This window comes from Dreissena polymorpha, chromosome 8 (genome assembly GCF_020536995.1).
Source record: "Dreissena polymorpha isolate Duluth1 chromosome 8, UMN_Dpol_1.0, whole genome shotgun sequence".
Lineage (NCBI taxonomy): Eukaryota > Metazoa > Mollusca > Bivalvia > Myida > Dreissenidae > Dreissena > Dreissena polymorpha.
Window position 1 is genome coordinate 71,502,522 of NC_068362.1, and position 16,059 is coordinate 71,518,580.

Genomic DNA, 16,059 nt, shown 5'->3' on the forward strand with positions numbered 1-16,059 from the left:
TTCAACACTAAGATACTGATAAGAAGCAAATAGCATATAACCTGAACAGACTGCGAGTTACTCACAGGCTGATCTGGTTAAATGCTGGTTGCATAAAGCCATTTTCACTTTGCTTCAAGTAGTTCACAGTTAATACTGCTGGCAGTTCTCACCTGGTGTAGGCAAGTCTGGGGTTTATACTGCTGGCAGTTCTCACCCTGTAAAGGCAAGTCTGGGGTTAATACTGCTGGCAGTTATCACCTGGTATGGGCAAGTCTGGGGTTAATACTTCTGGCAGTTCTCACCTGATATGGGCAAGTCTGGGGTTAATACTCAAGGCAGTTCTCACCTGGTATGGGCAAGTCTCTGCAGTTCCTGCTCCACGATCCCTCGTATCACAGACAGCTTCTTGCCACACCTGCATTATATACATCTAAACATTAACAGTAGCAAAATACATGCCATCATGATATTAATATACACAAGAAAAAATGCTAAATGGAAACAAAATGTCTCACTCACCGCTGATTTTACATACTTTCAAAAACAAATAATATTGGTTGCAAATATTGTTTTTGTCTTTATTGATACACTAATTGATTGTTTTAAACATAAGTAAGCGAATACCTAAATTAAGCATTTTTTTGCATAACACCATTTTTGGTGTATCAAAAACTGATTTTCAGATTTTCACAAAATTTAAACTCTCACAAGCTAACCTAGTGTGGAGGAATGCCAGTGGTTTATCCCGTGGCTGTATGTCGTAGACGCCCTGTGTAGGGTTACCTGGACATGGAACTATCATGGTCTGCACCAACATGGCCGTGATTGCACGCACAGCTAGAACCATGCAGTGACTACGCTCCATGTGTTCCTGTATGGTGTAAAAATTCACCATTGCAAGTTTGGTGACACAAATTTATCTATAATAGCCTTATGTTGAGTCTTTCTTTTATTCTTAAGTTCCTAGGGGGTTGTTCTATGTGAATTATAAATTAGGCTTGTGTATAGACAATTGTAAGGTTATTATTAAAAAAGAAGTTCAATACTAACATTTACACCAGACTGACTGGATAAGCATCATTTTTCCTTAGCACCTGACATTCTTATGTCACAGGTTTTCTAAACCCTGTGTGCCCCACAATCTTTTCAAAATTCAGTTTTGCATTAGTGAACCAAAGAATAAAATAATTGGTCAGTCTCCAAAAGACATGGTGAAAATGATAGAACCCAGTTTGTCCTGAATACTCTGACATAGCTATACAACCAAGTTTGCCCTAATGTAACTATACAATCCAGTTTGCCCCGACATAGCTATACAACACAGTTTGCCCAGACATAGCTATAAAACAGTTTGCCCTAATGTTACTTACTGTACAACACAATTTGCCCTGACATAGATATTCAACCCAGTTTGCCCTGACATAGCTATACAATCCAGTTTGCCCAGACATAGCTATACAATTCAGTTGGCCCTGATGAAGCTATACAATCCAGTTTGCCCTGATACAGCTATGCAATCCAGTTTGCCCTGATATAGCTATACAATCAAGTTACCCCTGATTTAGCTATACAACCCAGTTTGCCCTGACATAGCTATAAAATCATTTTGCCCTGACCTATCCTTACAAATCAGTTTGCCCTGACCAATCTATACAAACTAGATTGCCATGAAACAGCTATCAACCCAGTTTGCCCTGACCTAGCTATACACACTAGTTGCCCGGACATAGCTATACAACCCAATTAGCCCTGACATAACTTTACAAACCAGTTTGCCCTGATCTAGCTATACAAACCAGTTTGCCCTGATATAGCTATACAACCAAGTTTGCCCTGACAAAGCTATACAATCCATCATGGGAGATTTCATTGTCAGTTTCAGTTGAATTAATAGAGTACCAGGGTGAAGAATCAACAGGGTTTTCAGGGATTTACACACAGGCTGGGCAAAATGTAATCACAGTTTTAAGAACTTAATTTTTGCAAATATCTCAGATCATTGAAAAACATTTGCAAAAATCTATATTGCAAGACAGTTTATCTTGCAGTTTGTGCTGATATCTTAAGGTAAAAGAATAAATCCTTGAACAAGTATAAAATTGTTGACAAAATTTCACATTGCGTGATACTTAACCATGTACAATAAATGCAGTAAAAATGAAATTTTGAACAAGAATACATGCTTATTAGATAAAGTAATTCTGATTTATTTCACATTGCCATACACAGCATAAAAATCTGTCTTTAATGCACTAGTTGAAATTCTTAAGAAATCCATAAATCCATTCAAGTTAAAAGGTTGAACCCCCAAAAGTCACATGATCCTACACCCTGAGTACATACCTCTTGGGAGATCTCATTGTCAGTTTCACTTGGATTGAGGACTCCCAATAGACTCATCCATGTCTCCTCAAACTGCTGACGGGATATCCAGCCTGACAAATGCAGTATATACTGTATACTAATATCATTGGTGAATTAATGAAAATGTAAGATTATCCAAAGGCAAGAACTTGACAACTTAACAATCTATCAGGTCATATTGCTAAATATTGAACTTGGCTGATAGTATTATTAAAGACATCTTCATGAAATTGTTTGAAGGTCAGATGAAAATGTTTGGACTTACAGAGGCAAAACAGCTATTAACAAGATATGTGTTTGTCAGAAACACTACCGTAATAACTGTATGTTTTCGGACACTTAAAAGTAATTGATACGAAAAATATTCACAAAATACAGGTGTCTGAAAACTGAGTCGAAAATTGAAGTGTCTGAAAATAGCGTCAATTGTATCAACGACTACCAGTAGTAGCACGCGCTTGTAAAATACCATGCCGTATAGTATAAATTACAGTTATATATGTTTGCACTGCACTCTAAATAATTGTAAATGCTTAATTTTTTGACAGGAAGTTACTACAAGGTTGTAGATTGACCAACAAATTCAAAGATGAGCCTGTGATGTACCGATACTCGCTAGTATGAACCTGTAATTAACGCAATAAAAAAGCAAACTATGAATTCTTTGTTTGTTAATTTCCGATTGTTGTTGTCTAACACCTTTCACTGTTCATAAAACTTGCAATAGGGTGCATCACACTTTGAAGCGTTTAGTATTGGTCACAGTTATTTTACTGAGAAGGGGTAGTACCACTGCGGTAGATAATTGAACTGTTAATTGGCACTACCCCTGGTAATTGTCATAAAGCTTATGCTATTGGGCAAAACCATTGTTTCATACTGGTTTACAAGGTTATTTACCTAATAAGGCAATTGTAATGGTCCATTGCCCTAAGGCATGCACCTGCCATGTTTTATGATCTTAATCTGGTTGTAAAACCCCATGATTGAAGTGTTATTAGATATCGAAAATAGGACCGAAATTTGGTAAAATAGCGCTGTAAAATATACTGTCCGAAACTTAGAGACATAAATTATGGACGAAAACTTGTGTGTCCGAAATTTAAGAGTCACGAAAAATAATTATTTTTGCTAAAAACAGGGGTGTCCGAAAACATAGAGTAATTACGGTATGTCCCCTTCTGTTCAGCTTTGCAGCTATATATTTGACCTTTGACCTTGAATGATGACCTTGACCTTTCACCACTCAAAATGTGCAGCTCCATGAGGTACACATGCATGTCAAATATCAAGTTGCTATCTTCAATTTTGCAAAAGTTATGTCAAATGTTAAAGTTTGACACAAACAAACAAACACACAAACCAACAGACAGGGCAAAAACAATATTATAGTGGTGGGGGACATAAAAATAAATTTAGCAATTCAAGACCCATACCGATTCCTGAAGCAATTAGGGTGCTTATTATATCTGGAAAAGATATCATTCCAACACAAATTTCATGCAGTTTAGTGAAGATCTTATTAATTCTGTTCATCTTCAATGAGAGGCCTTAGTATAAAGACTAAGCAACTATCGTCAAAGAACAAAAAGCAATATCAGATTTCTCTGTGAATCACATACACATAATTTCCCAATCTTGCTTAGCATTGTGAAATTACCAAAATTGAACTGTGCAGTGTGTTAAACCATTTACCAATCATGCTGTTTCTAAGCACAAACTCCTTCAGTACATCTTTATCGAGCATGAGGTCGATAGGCAAGGGAGGTAACTTAGTCTTTGGTTCCCCGCTTGGTGTCGGTATCCAGCCCATCTTCCACACTACTGGCGGTGTACGAGCAAAACTGTTCAGGACTGGGAGTCTGGCAAGACCTTTGAACAAAGAAGACGTTCCATATCAATGAGCCAAAGTTGCCATAATACTTCTTATTTTGGTTATTTAATGGGTATTTATGAAGGAAAAGTTGTATTCAATCAGAATTTTCTTTAGAAATATTCACAATAGTTGTGGTGGATGAGTGGATAAAAAGTGTCTGTCTTACGATTAAAAGTTCAACTTAAATACATTGCTTTAAACTTTATCTGTTCAACTGAAATATATGACTTTAAACTTAATAAGTTCAACTTAAAATACATTTCTTTAAACTGCATCAGTTAAATCACTTGAAAAGTGCAGGCATTTCTCAGAACAAATGCATCACATTTAGACTGAGAACTCGACACACAAAGCTCACACATATGGCGTACCTATAATGGCCTGAGTGAGAAGTGACACTAGAGAGGCTGTAAGGTTGTTCACATGCTTGGTGCCACCATACACATCCTTTAGGGCAAACTGCATCAGCTCTGATATCTGGTCACATGCCCTCGTCAGGTAGTCTAGGTCTGAAAGTAGTATTTACAGTTTGTCACAGAAACAACAAATACTGTCCAGGCCGCATATTGTAATATGTAGCAAGTTGCAACAATCATGTTTTAGATGTTCTAGTTTTCAAAAGTGTCATAGCTTTAACATTGTTTTTAAGAAGGATAATAAACATTGCACTTGCACAACTTCATAACATACAAAGCTAGGATGTTAAAATTTGGGTTGAAAAGTGTAGAAGTACACAAGACAGACAGTCGGATGGATGACCTACAGACTGATGACAAAATGACAGAATGACATACAGAATAAAAAAGAAGAGATTGTTGGCTTATAATGACGAGTTAAATCCTCATTAATTATACATAATTGTGAATATCAATGATTTGTATATTACCAAACACAGCTATGTAAAATGTGATAATTCCATGATTGCATGATACTATGATGATTTACAATCTTGGTAATAAAGAATGGACAGAACACAAACAATTCCTACCCACACCATTGCACACATGCAAAAAGAACTGCATATTATTCTCAATGATGAAACATCTATCTTAAGAAAAAATATGAATACTTTCATTTCGTCTCTCAATAAAATGACAAGCACTTCAGACACATTCAATATTCTCTATTAACAACATACAGTCGATTGGTGTATAGCGGATTTTAGTGAGTAACGGATAGCTTAAACGTTTTTTGCAAAATACTTTTATTTATGTTAAGATTTATAGTTTTCTATTAATTGAATACAAATAGCCTATCATTGTTAAGTCGATTCATGTTTTTGTTGATGTGTGTCAATGTTTACAACTGTTTCTTTTTTCGAAAGCAAAACAAGGTCACGTTATGTATGCACCGTTTTTGTGACGACAGGAAAAGTGCAGACGATTGGTTTCTTGAATTTTGCAGATTTTGTTTGGTAAACATAATGTTCATTGATGTACTATTTTAGTATTATGTGTCCTTTACAAAAGTAAGAATGCTCAGAAACCAAATTGATGCGTACCATATAAAATAAGCATGAAAGCTGCAACTCGGGATTTAGTGAATAACGGTTATGTGGTGACCCATATTCAGGAATGTGGGGATTGTCTCGAAATAAATATAAACCCAATTGAAGTTGTCCAATACACATGTGGTAAGCGCGTGGCTATGATATTAACAGGTAAAAACATCTTTTTTAATGAAAAATAATCAAATTATAACGAAAAATCGATTTCTCTGAAATAATATTTTCCGCAATCAAATCTAAATATAGATTCAACTCAAAATGACCCGAATATAGGGTGCATCGCTTTGAACAGCCATTACTTCATCAATTGTGCAGCGATTTCCATGAATTTGGTCTTATTAAACGCAGAAATTAATTTCCTTTCTGGAAATGTACATTTATTGCAATTATTTTTTACAAATGCTGTGTAAAATTTCAAGAAATAACACGATACACATGTAATCCGATAAAGACCTTAGCGATCCGGTAATGGCTGAATCAGTGTACCATGAAATTCGCGCTGTAAACAAATAATATTTTTCGGAAATTTAAAACCGCTGGCATGTTTCAATAGGAAAGACATGTGTCTATCTAGGTTTAATGGTTTAATTACTGAATGCATGGTGTTTACGTTGAAATGAGACTCGAAGTCCTTAGCTATCCGTTATACACCAATCCACTGTATATAGTAACTTAAATATGAGCCACACTAGGGACAAAAACTGTGCTTGATGAAAAATGTTCTTAAAGTGTCAAGCAGACTGCACAGGCTAGTCTGAGAAGACACTTTTTGCTGCAATGGAATATTTTGATTAAAGGAAAAAGTTTCTTCTAGCCATAATCTTATCAAGGGGGAAAGTGTCGTCCATGTATATAACATAACATCAAGATGAACATGTTCTTATACCATTCTTACCATTCTTACGTTGTGTTTTGGCTGGGGTCTCTTCATGCTGGATGTGGACACACATATGTTGACCAGGCAGCACTGATACTACAACAAATGTAGCCAGCATTAACACAAGGGAAAACTAACAATACTCATGGACAATCAACAAATTCTGAAAATTAATAAAAATCGTGTACAATCAACATGTTCTTATGTGTGTCACAATCTATTAATCATTTTAATGTTGGCACTTTTAGGCAAATAAATAAAAATCTTGTTTTTTCTGCATTGTTGAGGACAGACATATTTATTATTTTTTACCCCAAACTGAATATTGTTTGAGTATAATTGTTCAAGAGTTAAGGAATAGAAACCGATTTTTTTACATCTAAATCTAGCCATTCAAGCAGCATTTGAAATATATGATTTGAAACACTAATCTTATATTAGTCTCATAGCTAACAATGGAACAACTTACTTTGTAAAAAGGCATTGATATAATCTTAATTATATAAGTAATCTTATTGCCAACAAATGGAACAACTATTTTGATCACAAGGCGTTGATTTAATTGTACTATTTGTATTCCTTACACGATTCCATTGCCATGCCTCAGCAAGGGGAAATAATACTGAGTTTTCTGCACACTTACACGAGGTCACAATATGGTGGACTGCACTGGTGATTGAGCAGACGTGGGTCACATGATCAGTATGACCAATCACAACGCAGAGTTCCCTATTCTGCAGCACCGCATTCACACACTGTAGACTGGTACACAGCTGCTCCCCTGAGGGCATGGAACCGCTGCCTAGCAACCAACCTACACACTGCAAAACGCATTGTTGTATAAACCATTAACAAAATGGGTTTATTTCTGTGCTCAATACATGTGAACCCGCGTCTGTTAAAATGGGGTATAATGCATGCGGGCAAATTGTTGTCCCAGATTAGCCTGCACAGTTTGCAAAGGCTTATCAGGAACAACACTTTCCACTTTTATGGTATTTTTTAATTTAAGAAAGTTTCTTTTTAGGGCAAATCCAGTTTAAGTAGAAAGTGTTCTCCTTGATAACACTTTGTGAACTGCTTGGAATCTGAGGGGTCAACACTTCAAGTACATGCATTGAGCCCCTTTTCCTCATAGCCCGGCTCAGAAATAGATCAATTTTCATCATATCTGGAGTTATTTAAGTACACAGAATTAAAGTACTTAATTATTTTTTTAATATAATAATGTTTTACTTTGTAATTTATGAAAAGCAATACTTGAAAAAGTGAGTTTGATAAAAATGTACATAGCATTGGAAATGCTTTGTACCATTTAAACAACAACATTTGTTAGGATAAATATATATGCATAACAACACTTATTTTGAAGAAAGGAGCTTTAGTGTGGTTACTTAACATTTAACCAGAAAATAAAACTTTTTCAATTGAGAATTATCCATTTTCAATTATTTTTTTGAGAACTTAAAACAATAATTAGAATAAAATCAATAGAGGTCTGCACAATACAATACCATATGTATTGTACATAACTAAAGTACCATATGTGTTGGATATAACTGAAGTTAGAAATGTGTATCGCAAATGTTCATATAAATTACCTCCATGGTAAATGTACAAAATCTGCATATGTCCTTATAAAATTCCAATGGCACTTTTGGTTTCCAAGGTAGCAGGGCCAGTGATGTCAAATACTGCTTAAGTGACGAGGCAAGACAAAAAACCGTCTCCAAGGAGATAATGTCTGACAAAACATCCTCAAATTTCTCCGCATTTTTTGACATTTGCTGATCCTTTGTGTCGCTGAAATTTAGGATTTCGTGTGGAACAGTTAGGTGGTTTACTAAATTGTTTATGTGCCTCATCAGAGTAAGCTGAGAGGCTTGGAACAGGTGGTCAAGCTTCCAGTCACCCTGATGCCTGCCAGCCGCAGGTTGTTCAGACTCACGACAGTATGTCTGCATGGAAAGCTTTGCGCCCAGTGTGATGCACTCTGCCAGAACAGACAGGTGAAACTCCTGAAGAAAAAAAAACATTTCATATAAGCCATGTTAATTCATTGAAAATATATAACAAGAAACATGGATATTTCATGAAAACAACATTTTTCTAGCACCATTTTCATTTCTGTTATTGAGCAGAATCCATAGTTATTATTATCTTGAAATTTTTAGTAATCAAGACTTAAAACACACTATCCTACAGGCAATTATAAGCAAGGATTCAACATCAGTTTGCCATTCCATTCTCAAGTTTTTGAGGTTTCTGCAGAAATCATTGTTCTATAATGGTAACATAGAGCATTACCAAACACACAAACATATGCAAATGCTTGGTTTTGACATTAAATTATCTGAATATTAAGGTTTATAACAATAAAGTCAATATAACTAAAAATATATTTATTCGCTCTGTATTACTCTTTAGAGGGTTTGTAAAAAGCAATGTAACTACAATAATAACTGTAATAAGGCTTTTGGTACAAAATACTATGAAATATGTGCTTTTACATATTTCGATATGATATGTTCCTCACAATTGGTAAACCGAGCTACATCAGTGTGCATAAAGTGTCATCCCGGATTAGCCTGTGCAGTCTGCACAGAATAATCAGGAATGAAACTTTTCGCCCAAAACAGTTTTGTCAGTAAGAAGAGCCTTCTTTTCAACATTAAAGTGGAAAGTGTCTCTAATTAGCCTGTGCAGACTGTGCAGGCTTATCTGGGACTACACTATATGTGTGGTGTTCTGATAAAACTGGGCTTAATTCATGTGCGTAATGTGTCGTCCCAGATTAGCCTGTGCAGTCTGCACAGGCTAATCAGGGATCAACACTTTCCGCTTAAACTTGTTTTTCGGTAAGGAGGGACTTCCTTGAAAATAAAAATACCATTAAAGCGGAAAGTGACGTCCCTGATTAGCCTGTGCGGACTGCACAGGCTAATCTGGGACGACACTTTACGCACATGCATTATGCCCAGTTTTGTTAGAACAAGACACATTTGTCCTATTTTAAAGAGAGACCCTCACCTTTGTCATCAGTTTGAAACTGCTCAGTCTTTACATAAGTTTATCTACATACTTAGGTTTATAACAATAACTCCATTCACAAATTATGCATTCATTGACCCGTGATCCACACAAAATGCTAGGAAATATGTCCTATATTCCAGACAGACACTCACCTTGGTCATGCCTAAGGTGAGCATGTCTGCATGCTCGAGGTTCTGCAGTAGCAGGGCACACTAGAGACACGCCAGGACCTTAATGCATGTGCGTAAAGTGCCATCCAAGATGAGCATGGTCTGGCCCAGAAGCTAATCACGGATGACACTTTCCACCTATCTAGATTGGATTTTCATTTAGAACAACACTGAATTTAAACAAGACGTGTTTGTGAAGCACTAATGTCCCCCCATATATTTGACTTTTGACCTTGAAGGATGACCTTGACCTTTCACCACTCAAAATGTGCAGCTCCATGAGATACACATGCATGACAAATATGAAGTTGCTATGTTCAATATTGCAAAAATTATGGCAAATGTTAAAGTTTGACACAAACCAATAGATCAACAAACAAACAGACAGGGCAAAAACAATATGTCCTCAAGTATGGACTGGGGGATATAAAAATCCATAAAAGGGGGATGACACTTAACGTGCATGCATTAATCCCTGTTTTGCACTCACCTTGGTCATGAGTATGGTAAGCATGTCTGCATACTCAAGGTTTTGTAGTAGTAGGGCACACTGCCTGGCGTCCACAGGGGCCAGGGCCAAGGCACTGACTCTGTACCAGCCTCATGTAGCTCTCCTGGATAGGTTGATGAAATAATTGTCTATTTATCACTCTTAATCAACCAATAACACCAATTAGGATTTCAATTAGCGATGCTCATGTTAGGGTATAAATTATCCATTTGCGCCACAACAGGGGCCTGGCCAAGACACTGGCTCTGTACCAGCCTCAGGTTGCTCTCCTGTAGTGTTGCAGGGATTGAATTACCAGTTCCAGAGTTGCTGATGCTTTTTTTAATTTTTGGAATGGGACAGATACCCTTTGGATTGGTAACAAATTGATATATGTTTTTTTCTAAAATTGGAAAAATATTGCTGTGTTTTGATTATAAATTCTGTACAATTGAGGCATAAAGTTTTTTTTTTTAAATATATTACTCAAAGTTAAACTTATGGGGATTACTCGGGAGATAAACTTATTATTGCCAAACTTTGCAATGGCAATTTGTGTCAGTCAGTTAGGGAAAAAAAATTGTGATTGAAAATGGGGCCAAATTTCACGACCAAATTTGAAAAAAAAAACCACTGAGTTATAAACAAGTAACCCTTGGTGAATATTACATTACTTAAAACCAAGAACATTTTGCATACATGCCATAATTTTTTTAGGTCCAAAGCGGGACATTCCATAAAAAATTGTCGGGACATTTGACCAAAAAGCAGGACACCTAAAACGATCTGTCATTCCACCTTTACTGTAGTCAGTATAGTACTAACAAAAACTCTTGATACTTTTATTCAAGACATAAAACATCTGATATGAAGCATGAAATCTAAAACATATCAATAACAGTTTTATTAAATAAGACAATAGCAAACAACGAAGATGATATTCATATTTTTAGTGTACAAAATCTGGAACATTACGACAACAATACTCATTATATTACTTTCAATGGCAAACATTAACGCAGGGGAGGCTATCCAGTACACTGAAAGTACGGGTTGCAGTAAACTATCTACCGAACAGTTACATCAGCTTGACACGGAATGCGCGGAATGATGTTTTTTAAGCATGTATCCATGCGCAGTTTGTTACTTGTCAATTGTCGCGGCTTAATTGGAGTAGGGTCAAACTGTCATGCATAGCACCTCGTCGTTTTTAGCTTAATTGGAGTAGGGTCAAACTGTCATGCATAGCACCTCGTTGTTTTTATTACAATTACACTCAATTACACTAGACAGGATGGGTATCACTTATTGGACTGTTTGTTGCGATTTTGGTATATTTCACATTCGGATTATCCCGCTATTTTGGAACTAAACATTGAATGTAAAAGACTCTTTAATGACGTAGAAATAATTTTACAAAACAATTGTTTTGTAAACCGTTTCAAACAAAGACAAAAACAAACACATTTTCAACATTTATTTCATTATAATACAACTATCGATAGCAATAAGCGACCACTATCTTTAAGACCACCATGGTGTGAATGCCTGATAAAATCAATAATTAGCCAATAAATCGCTGATAAGGTGTCATAAACAACATTGGTACACACGAGAAGTAGGATCGGATTGTTAATTGGGGGCAATAAAGGGATTAGCGGTGGTAGGTGTTAGCGAAACAGAGCTTGAATAGCGAATTTTATTGGGAACCTATAGACCTTACATCGTTTTTTACGAATGTCGGGACAAATCGTCTCATATCGGGACGCCGGGACAAAGGGCCCAAAAGCGGGACTGTCCCGCCGAGATTGGGACGTCTGGCATGTATGACATTTTGCAAGCCTGACGATATGAAACCCACAATCTGAGCAAGCCAGGTTCAAAATGTAGGAATGCTGGACTTGTGCATATTTTGATAACTGGAACTGAGCACTATTACAGATGACAACTAGAAATGGGTCACAGACACTGAGGCCCCCATGACACATGTTTGGACACTGACAAATCCACTTAATATTCTACAATGGACAAAAAAACAAAAGACAAAGAGCAAAAATGATGCCAAAATGTGCCGCAGCAAAAATGATTTTAAATAATCATCTTCACAAAAAGGTAAATCAACTGCAACAAGAGATGTGTTTGTCAGAAACACAATGCCTCCTAATGCGCCGTTTTTTGTTTTTTTGACCTTTGACCTTGAAGGATGACCTTGACCTTTCACCACTCAAAATGTGCAGCTCCATGAGATACACATGCATGCCAAATATGAAGTTGCTATGTTCAATATTTCAAAATTTATTGCAAAACTTTAATGTAAGGTTAAAGTTTTGGGACAGAATGACAGACAGACAGGCCAAAAATAATATAACCCCGATCTATCGATCCGGGGGCATAAAAATCAACCAAGATCCATCCACCAAGGAATTTAAAACATAAGCTTCACGATTGACGAAAATGCAATTCTCAATGCTTCCAAAGTCTTGGGGGCATAAAAAAGCTGGAAAATACAAAGTCACAAATACTATAGTTAAAAATAAAACAAGTTTTCATCCTGAAAATGTACCATCATTCCAGCAGTTACACACAACACAAAATCTAACAGACGGACAAAGTCTTATCCATTCTCCCCCTTACACCCTGAAAATGGGGGTACAACAAAACAATTTTGTGCCAATACCTTATCAATCATGAATTTCTTTGGGATCACAACAAATTTAAACACACAAACCTTATCAATGGTGAGGTCCTTGCCAAGTGCAAATTGGTGCACCTCTGGCATGAGAGGAGAGGGCTTGTTGTTAGCCATGGACTCCCTGAACTTCACAAGCAGTGAGACGAGGCGCACGTGCTTACGTGTAAGTCGCCTCCCCTGCATAAATGTCAGCAACTTGTCAAGGTCATCCAAGGGCAGCTGCTGGGCTCGCTCCTGGAAAAAGAGGCATTGTTTTGTGTGTGTTTCGTTTTTTGTTGTTATTGTGTTGTTATTTTGTTGTTGTTGTTGTGTTGTTTTTTTTTGGGGGGGGGGAGGGGGAGTGATTATCATAAGAATTAAAAGGTGTTGTTTGTTGTTGATTTTTGTTCAGAGATTAATCACTCCATGAACATGTGCACTTTAGAATGTAACTGACAAAATTATAATTCAGAATGGAGGAAAATTAAACTTGTTTTTTAAGAGACTTGTTTAAAATATTAATCAATTTGTGAACAGGTACAATAATGAAAAGGAACTGACTAAATAATATCTGAGAAAATGGGTAATTAGTGAAGGTGCTTTAAGAAATTCTATGCTCATGGGTCACAGTGTTTCAAAGAATGTTAATTTTGTGAAAATTGCTGCAAAACTAAATAGGGTTTTTTGAAAGCAGGGCCATATGAATTCAAGCCAACTACCAATACAAAATAAAATAACCCAAAACATCACATGACTTGCACAAGCATCACCGTCTCAAAATCACTTGAATATACCTGTGGTGACTCTGACAAAAGTATCTCGAGACGCCTGCAGGCAATACTGTCGCAGGTGCGAGCCACAGACAGGTGGTGGGTGAGCAGGAATCGGTCCAAAAGCAGCGTGACTAGTGCCCCGCTCTGCGACAGGTGGATTGCGTCCAGGCATTTGAGTGTCTTCTGCACGAGAGAGGGGTGTCGCACGTCGCCCCAGCGTGCGTGGATGGCCTGAATGAACAGGCTGCTGGCAGCAGAGTTGCGGTGTATTGCACTGAAATGGGGCAGAAAAATATATAAATCTAGAAATGTATGCTTTATTTGGTAATTAATATTCTGTATTGCTTGAAGTGCAAGGAGTTATTGATACTCCTTGTTTGCAACAGCTTATCAGTATTTGCCTGATTATGATGCATCATATGGTGTGTTGCACAAAAATGTACAGAAAATCTAGAATTTGGAATTTTAAAACAAGAGCACCGCATAACGGGTGCCATGCTCGGCTGCGGGTGCAGTTTTTAATAAATGAAAGTTTGTCAGATTTTTTTTTTTTTTTTTTTAGAGGTCACAGTGACCTTGACCTTTGACCTAGTGACCCAAAAATGGGTGTGGCATGTAGAATTCATCAAGGTGCAGCTACATGTGAAGTTTCAAAGTTGTAGGTTGATGCACTTTGATTTAAGAGCCAATGTTCAAAACCTTAACAAAATGTAAAGGTTTTAGCACGACGCGGACGTCGGATGACGAGCTGGCTATGACAATACCTCGGATTTTCTCCAAAAACAGCCGAGCTAAAAATTATCATAAACAAGGGCTGTTTGTAACACATGAATACCCCCCATATGGGCTGTCAGTTGTAGTGGCAGTCATTGTGTGAATACGGTTTTTGTCACTGTGACCTTGCCCTTTGACCTAGTGACCTGAAAATCAATAGGGGTCATCTGCCAGTGATGATCAATGTACCTATGAAGTTTCATGATCCTAGGCCTAATTATTCTTGAGTTATCATTAGGACACCATTTTACTGTTTTGAGTCACTGTGAACTTGACCTTTGACCTGGTGACCTGAAAATTAATAGGGGTCATCTGCCAGTCATGATCAATGTACCTATTAAGTTTCATGATCATAGGCGTAAGCATTCTTGAGTTATCCTGAAACCATTTTACCATTTCCAGTCACTGTGACCTTGACCTTTGACCTATTGACCTGAAAATCAATAGGGGTCATCTGCCAGTCATTATCAATGTACCTATGAAGTTTCATGTTCCTACGGGTAACATTCTTGAGTTATCATCCGGAAACCATTTTACTGTTTCAAGTCACTGTGACCTTGACCTTTGACCTATTGACCTGAAAATCAATAGGGGTCATCTGCCAGTCATAATCAATGTTCCTATGAAGTTTCATGATCCTAGGCGTAAGCATTCTTGAGTTATCATCCTCAAACCATTTTACTGTTTCTAGTCACTGTGACCTTTACCTTTGACCTAGTGACCTGAAAAAGATAGGGGTCATCTGCCAGTCATGATCAATGTACCTATGAAGTTTCATGATCTTAGGCGTAAGCATTCTTGAGTTATCATCCTGAAACCATTTTACTGTTTCGAGTCACTGTGACCTTGACCTTTGACCTAGTGACCTGAAAATCAATAGGGGTCATCTGCAAGTCATTATCAATGTACCTATGAAGTTTCATGATCCTAGGCATAAGCATTCTTGAGTTATCATCCAAAAACCATTTTACTATTTTGAGTCACTGTGACCTTATCCTTTGACCTAGTGACCTGAAAATCAATAGGGGTCATCTGCCAGTCATGATCAATCTTCCTATGAAGTTTCATGATCCTAGGCCTAAGCATTCTTTAGTTATCATCCAGAAACCATTTTACTATTTCGAGTCACTGTGACCTTGACCTTTGACCTAGTGACCTGAAAATCAATAGGGGTCATCTGCCAGTCATGATCAATCTACCTATGAAGTTTCATGATCCTAGGCCTAAGCGTTCTTGAGTTATCATCCGGAAACCATTTTACTATTTCGAGTCACTGTGACCTTGACCTTTGACCTAGTGACCTGAAAATCTATAGGGGTCATCTGCCAGTCATGATCAATGTACCTATAAAGTTTCATGATCCTAGGCCTAAGCGTTCAGGACCCTCAATCTGTCAAATCCACGGCAGAAATTCGGCCGCATCCCCCCCCCTGAAAAGTATACTTTTTTCCCCTTTTTGGGGGAAAAATTCCTCCTAAAAATATATATATTATTATATAGATAGATGTCTCATGATTATTATATCTCAATTCTATTTTAATT

The 16,059-nt window shown here is 37.1% G+C and overlaps 1 protein-coding gene across 1 annotated transcript in view; it reads right to left on the reverse strand.

The window, feature by feature from the left end:
• Positions 1-16,059, reverse strand: part of LOC127840623 (huntingtin-like) — a 140,926-nt gene that overhangs the window by 37,380 nt on the left and 87,487 nt on the right. The window contains exons 35-46 of the mRNA XM_052369034.1: positions 13,765-14,017; positions 13,028-13,225; positions 10,534-10,589; positions 10,300-10,399; positions 8,208-8,624; positions 7,250-7,427; positions 6,625-6,702; positions 4,594-4,731; positions 4,042-4,218; positions 2,326-2,417; positions 699-853; positions 329-397 (exon numbers count right to left, since the gene is read on the reverse strand). Coding sequence (XP_052224994.1) covers positions 329-397; positions 699-853; positions 2,326-2,417; positions 4,042-4,218; positions 4,594-4,731; positions 6,625-6,702; positions 7,250-7,427; positions 8,208-8,624; positions 10,300-10,399; positions 10,534-10,589; positions 13,028-13,225; positions 13,765-14,017 — 1,911 coding nt within the window. The remainder of the gene's footprint in view (positions 1-328; positions 398-698; positions 854-2,325; positions 2,418-4,041; positions 4,219-4,593; positions 4,732-6,624; positions 6,703-7,249; positions 7,428-8,207; positions 8,625-10,299; positions 10,400-10,533; positions 10,590-13,027; positions 13,226-13,764; positions 14,018-16,059) is intronic.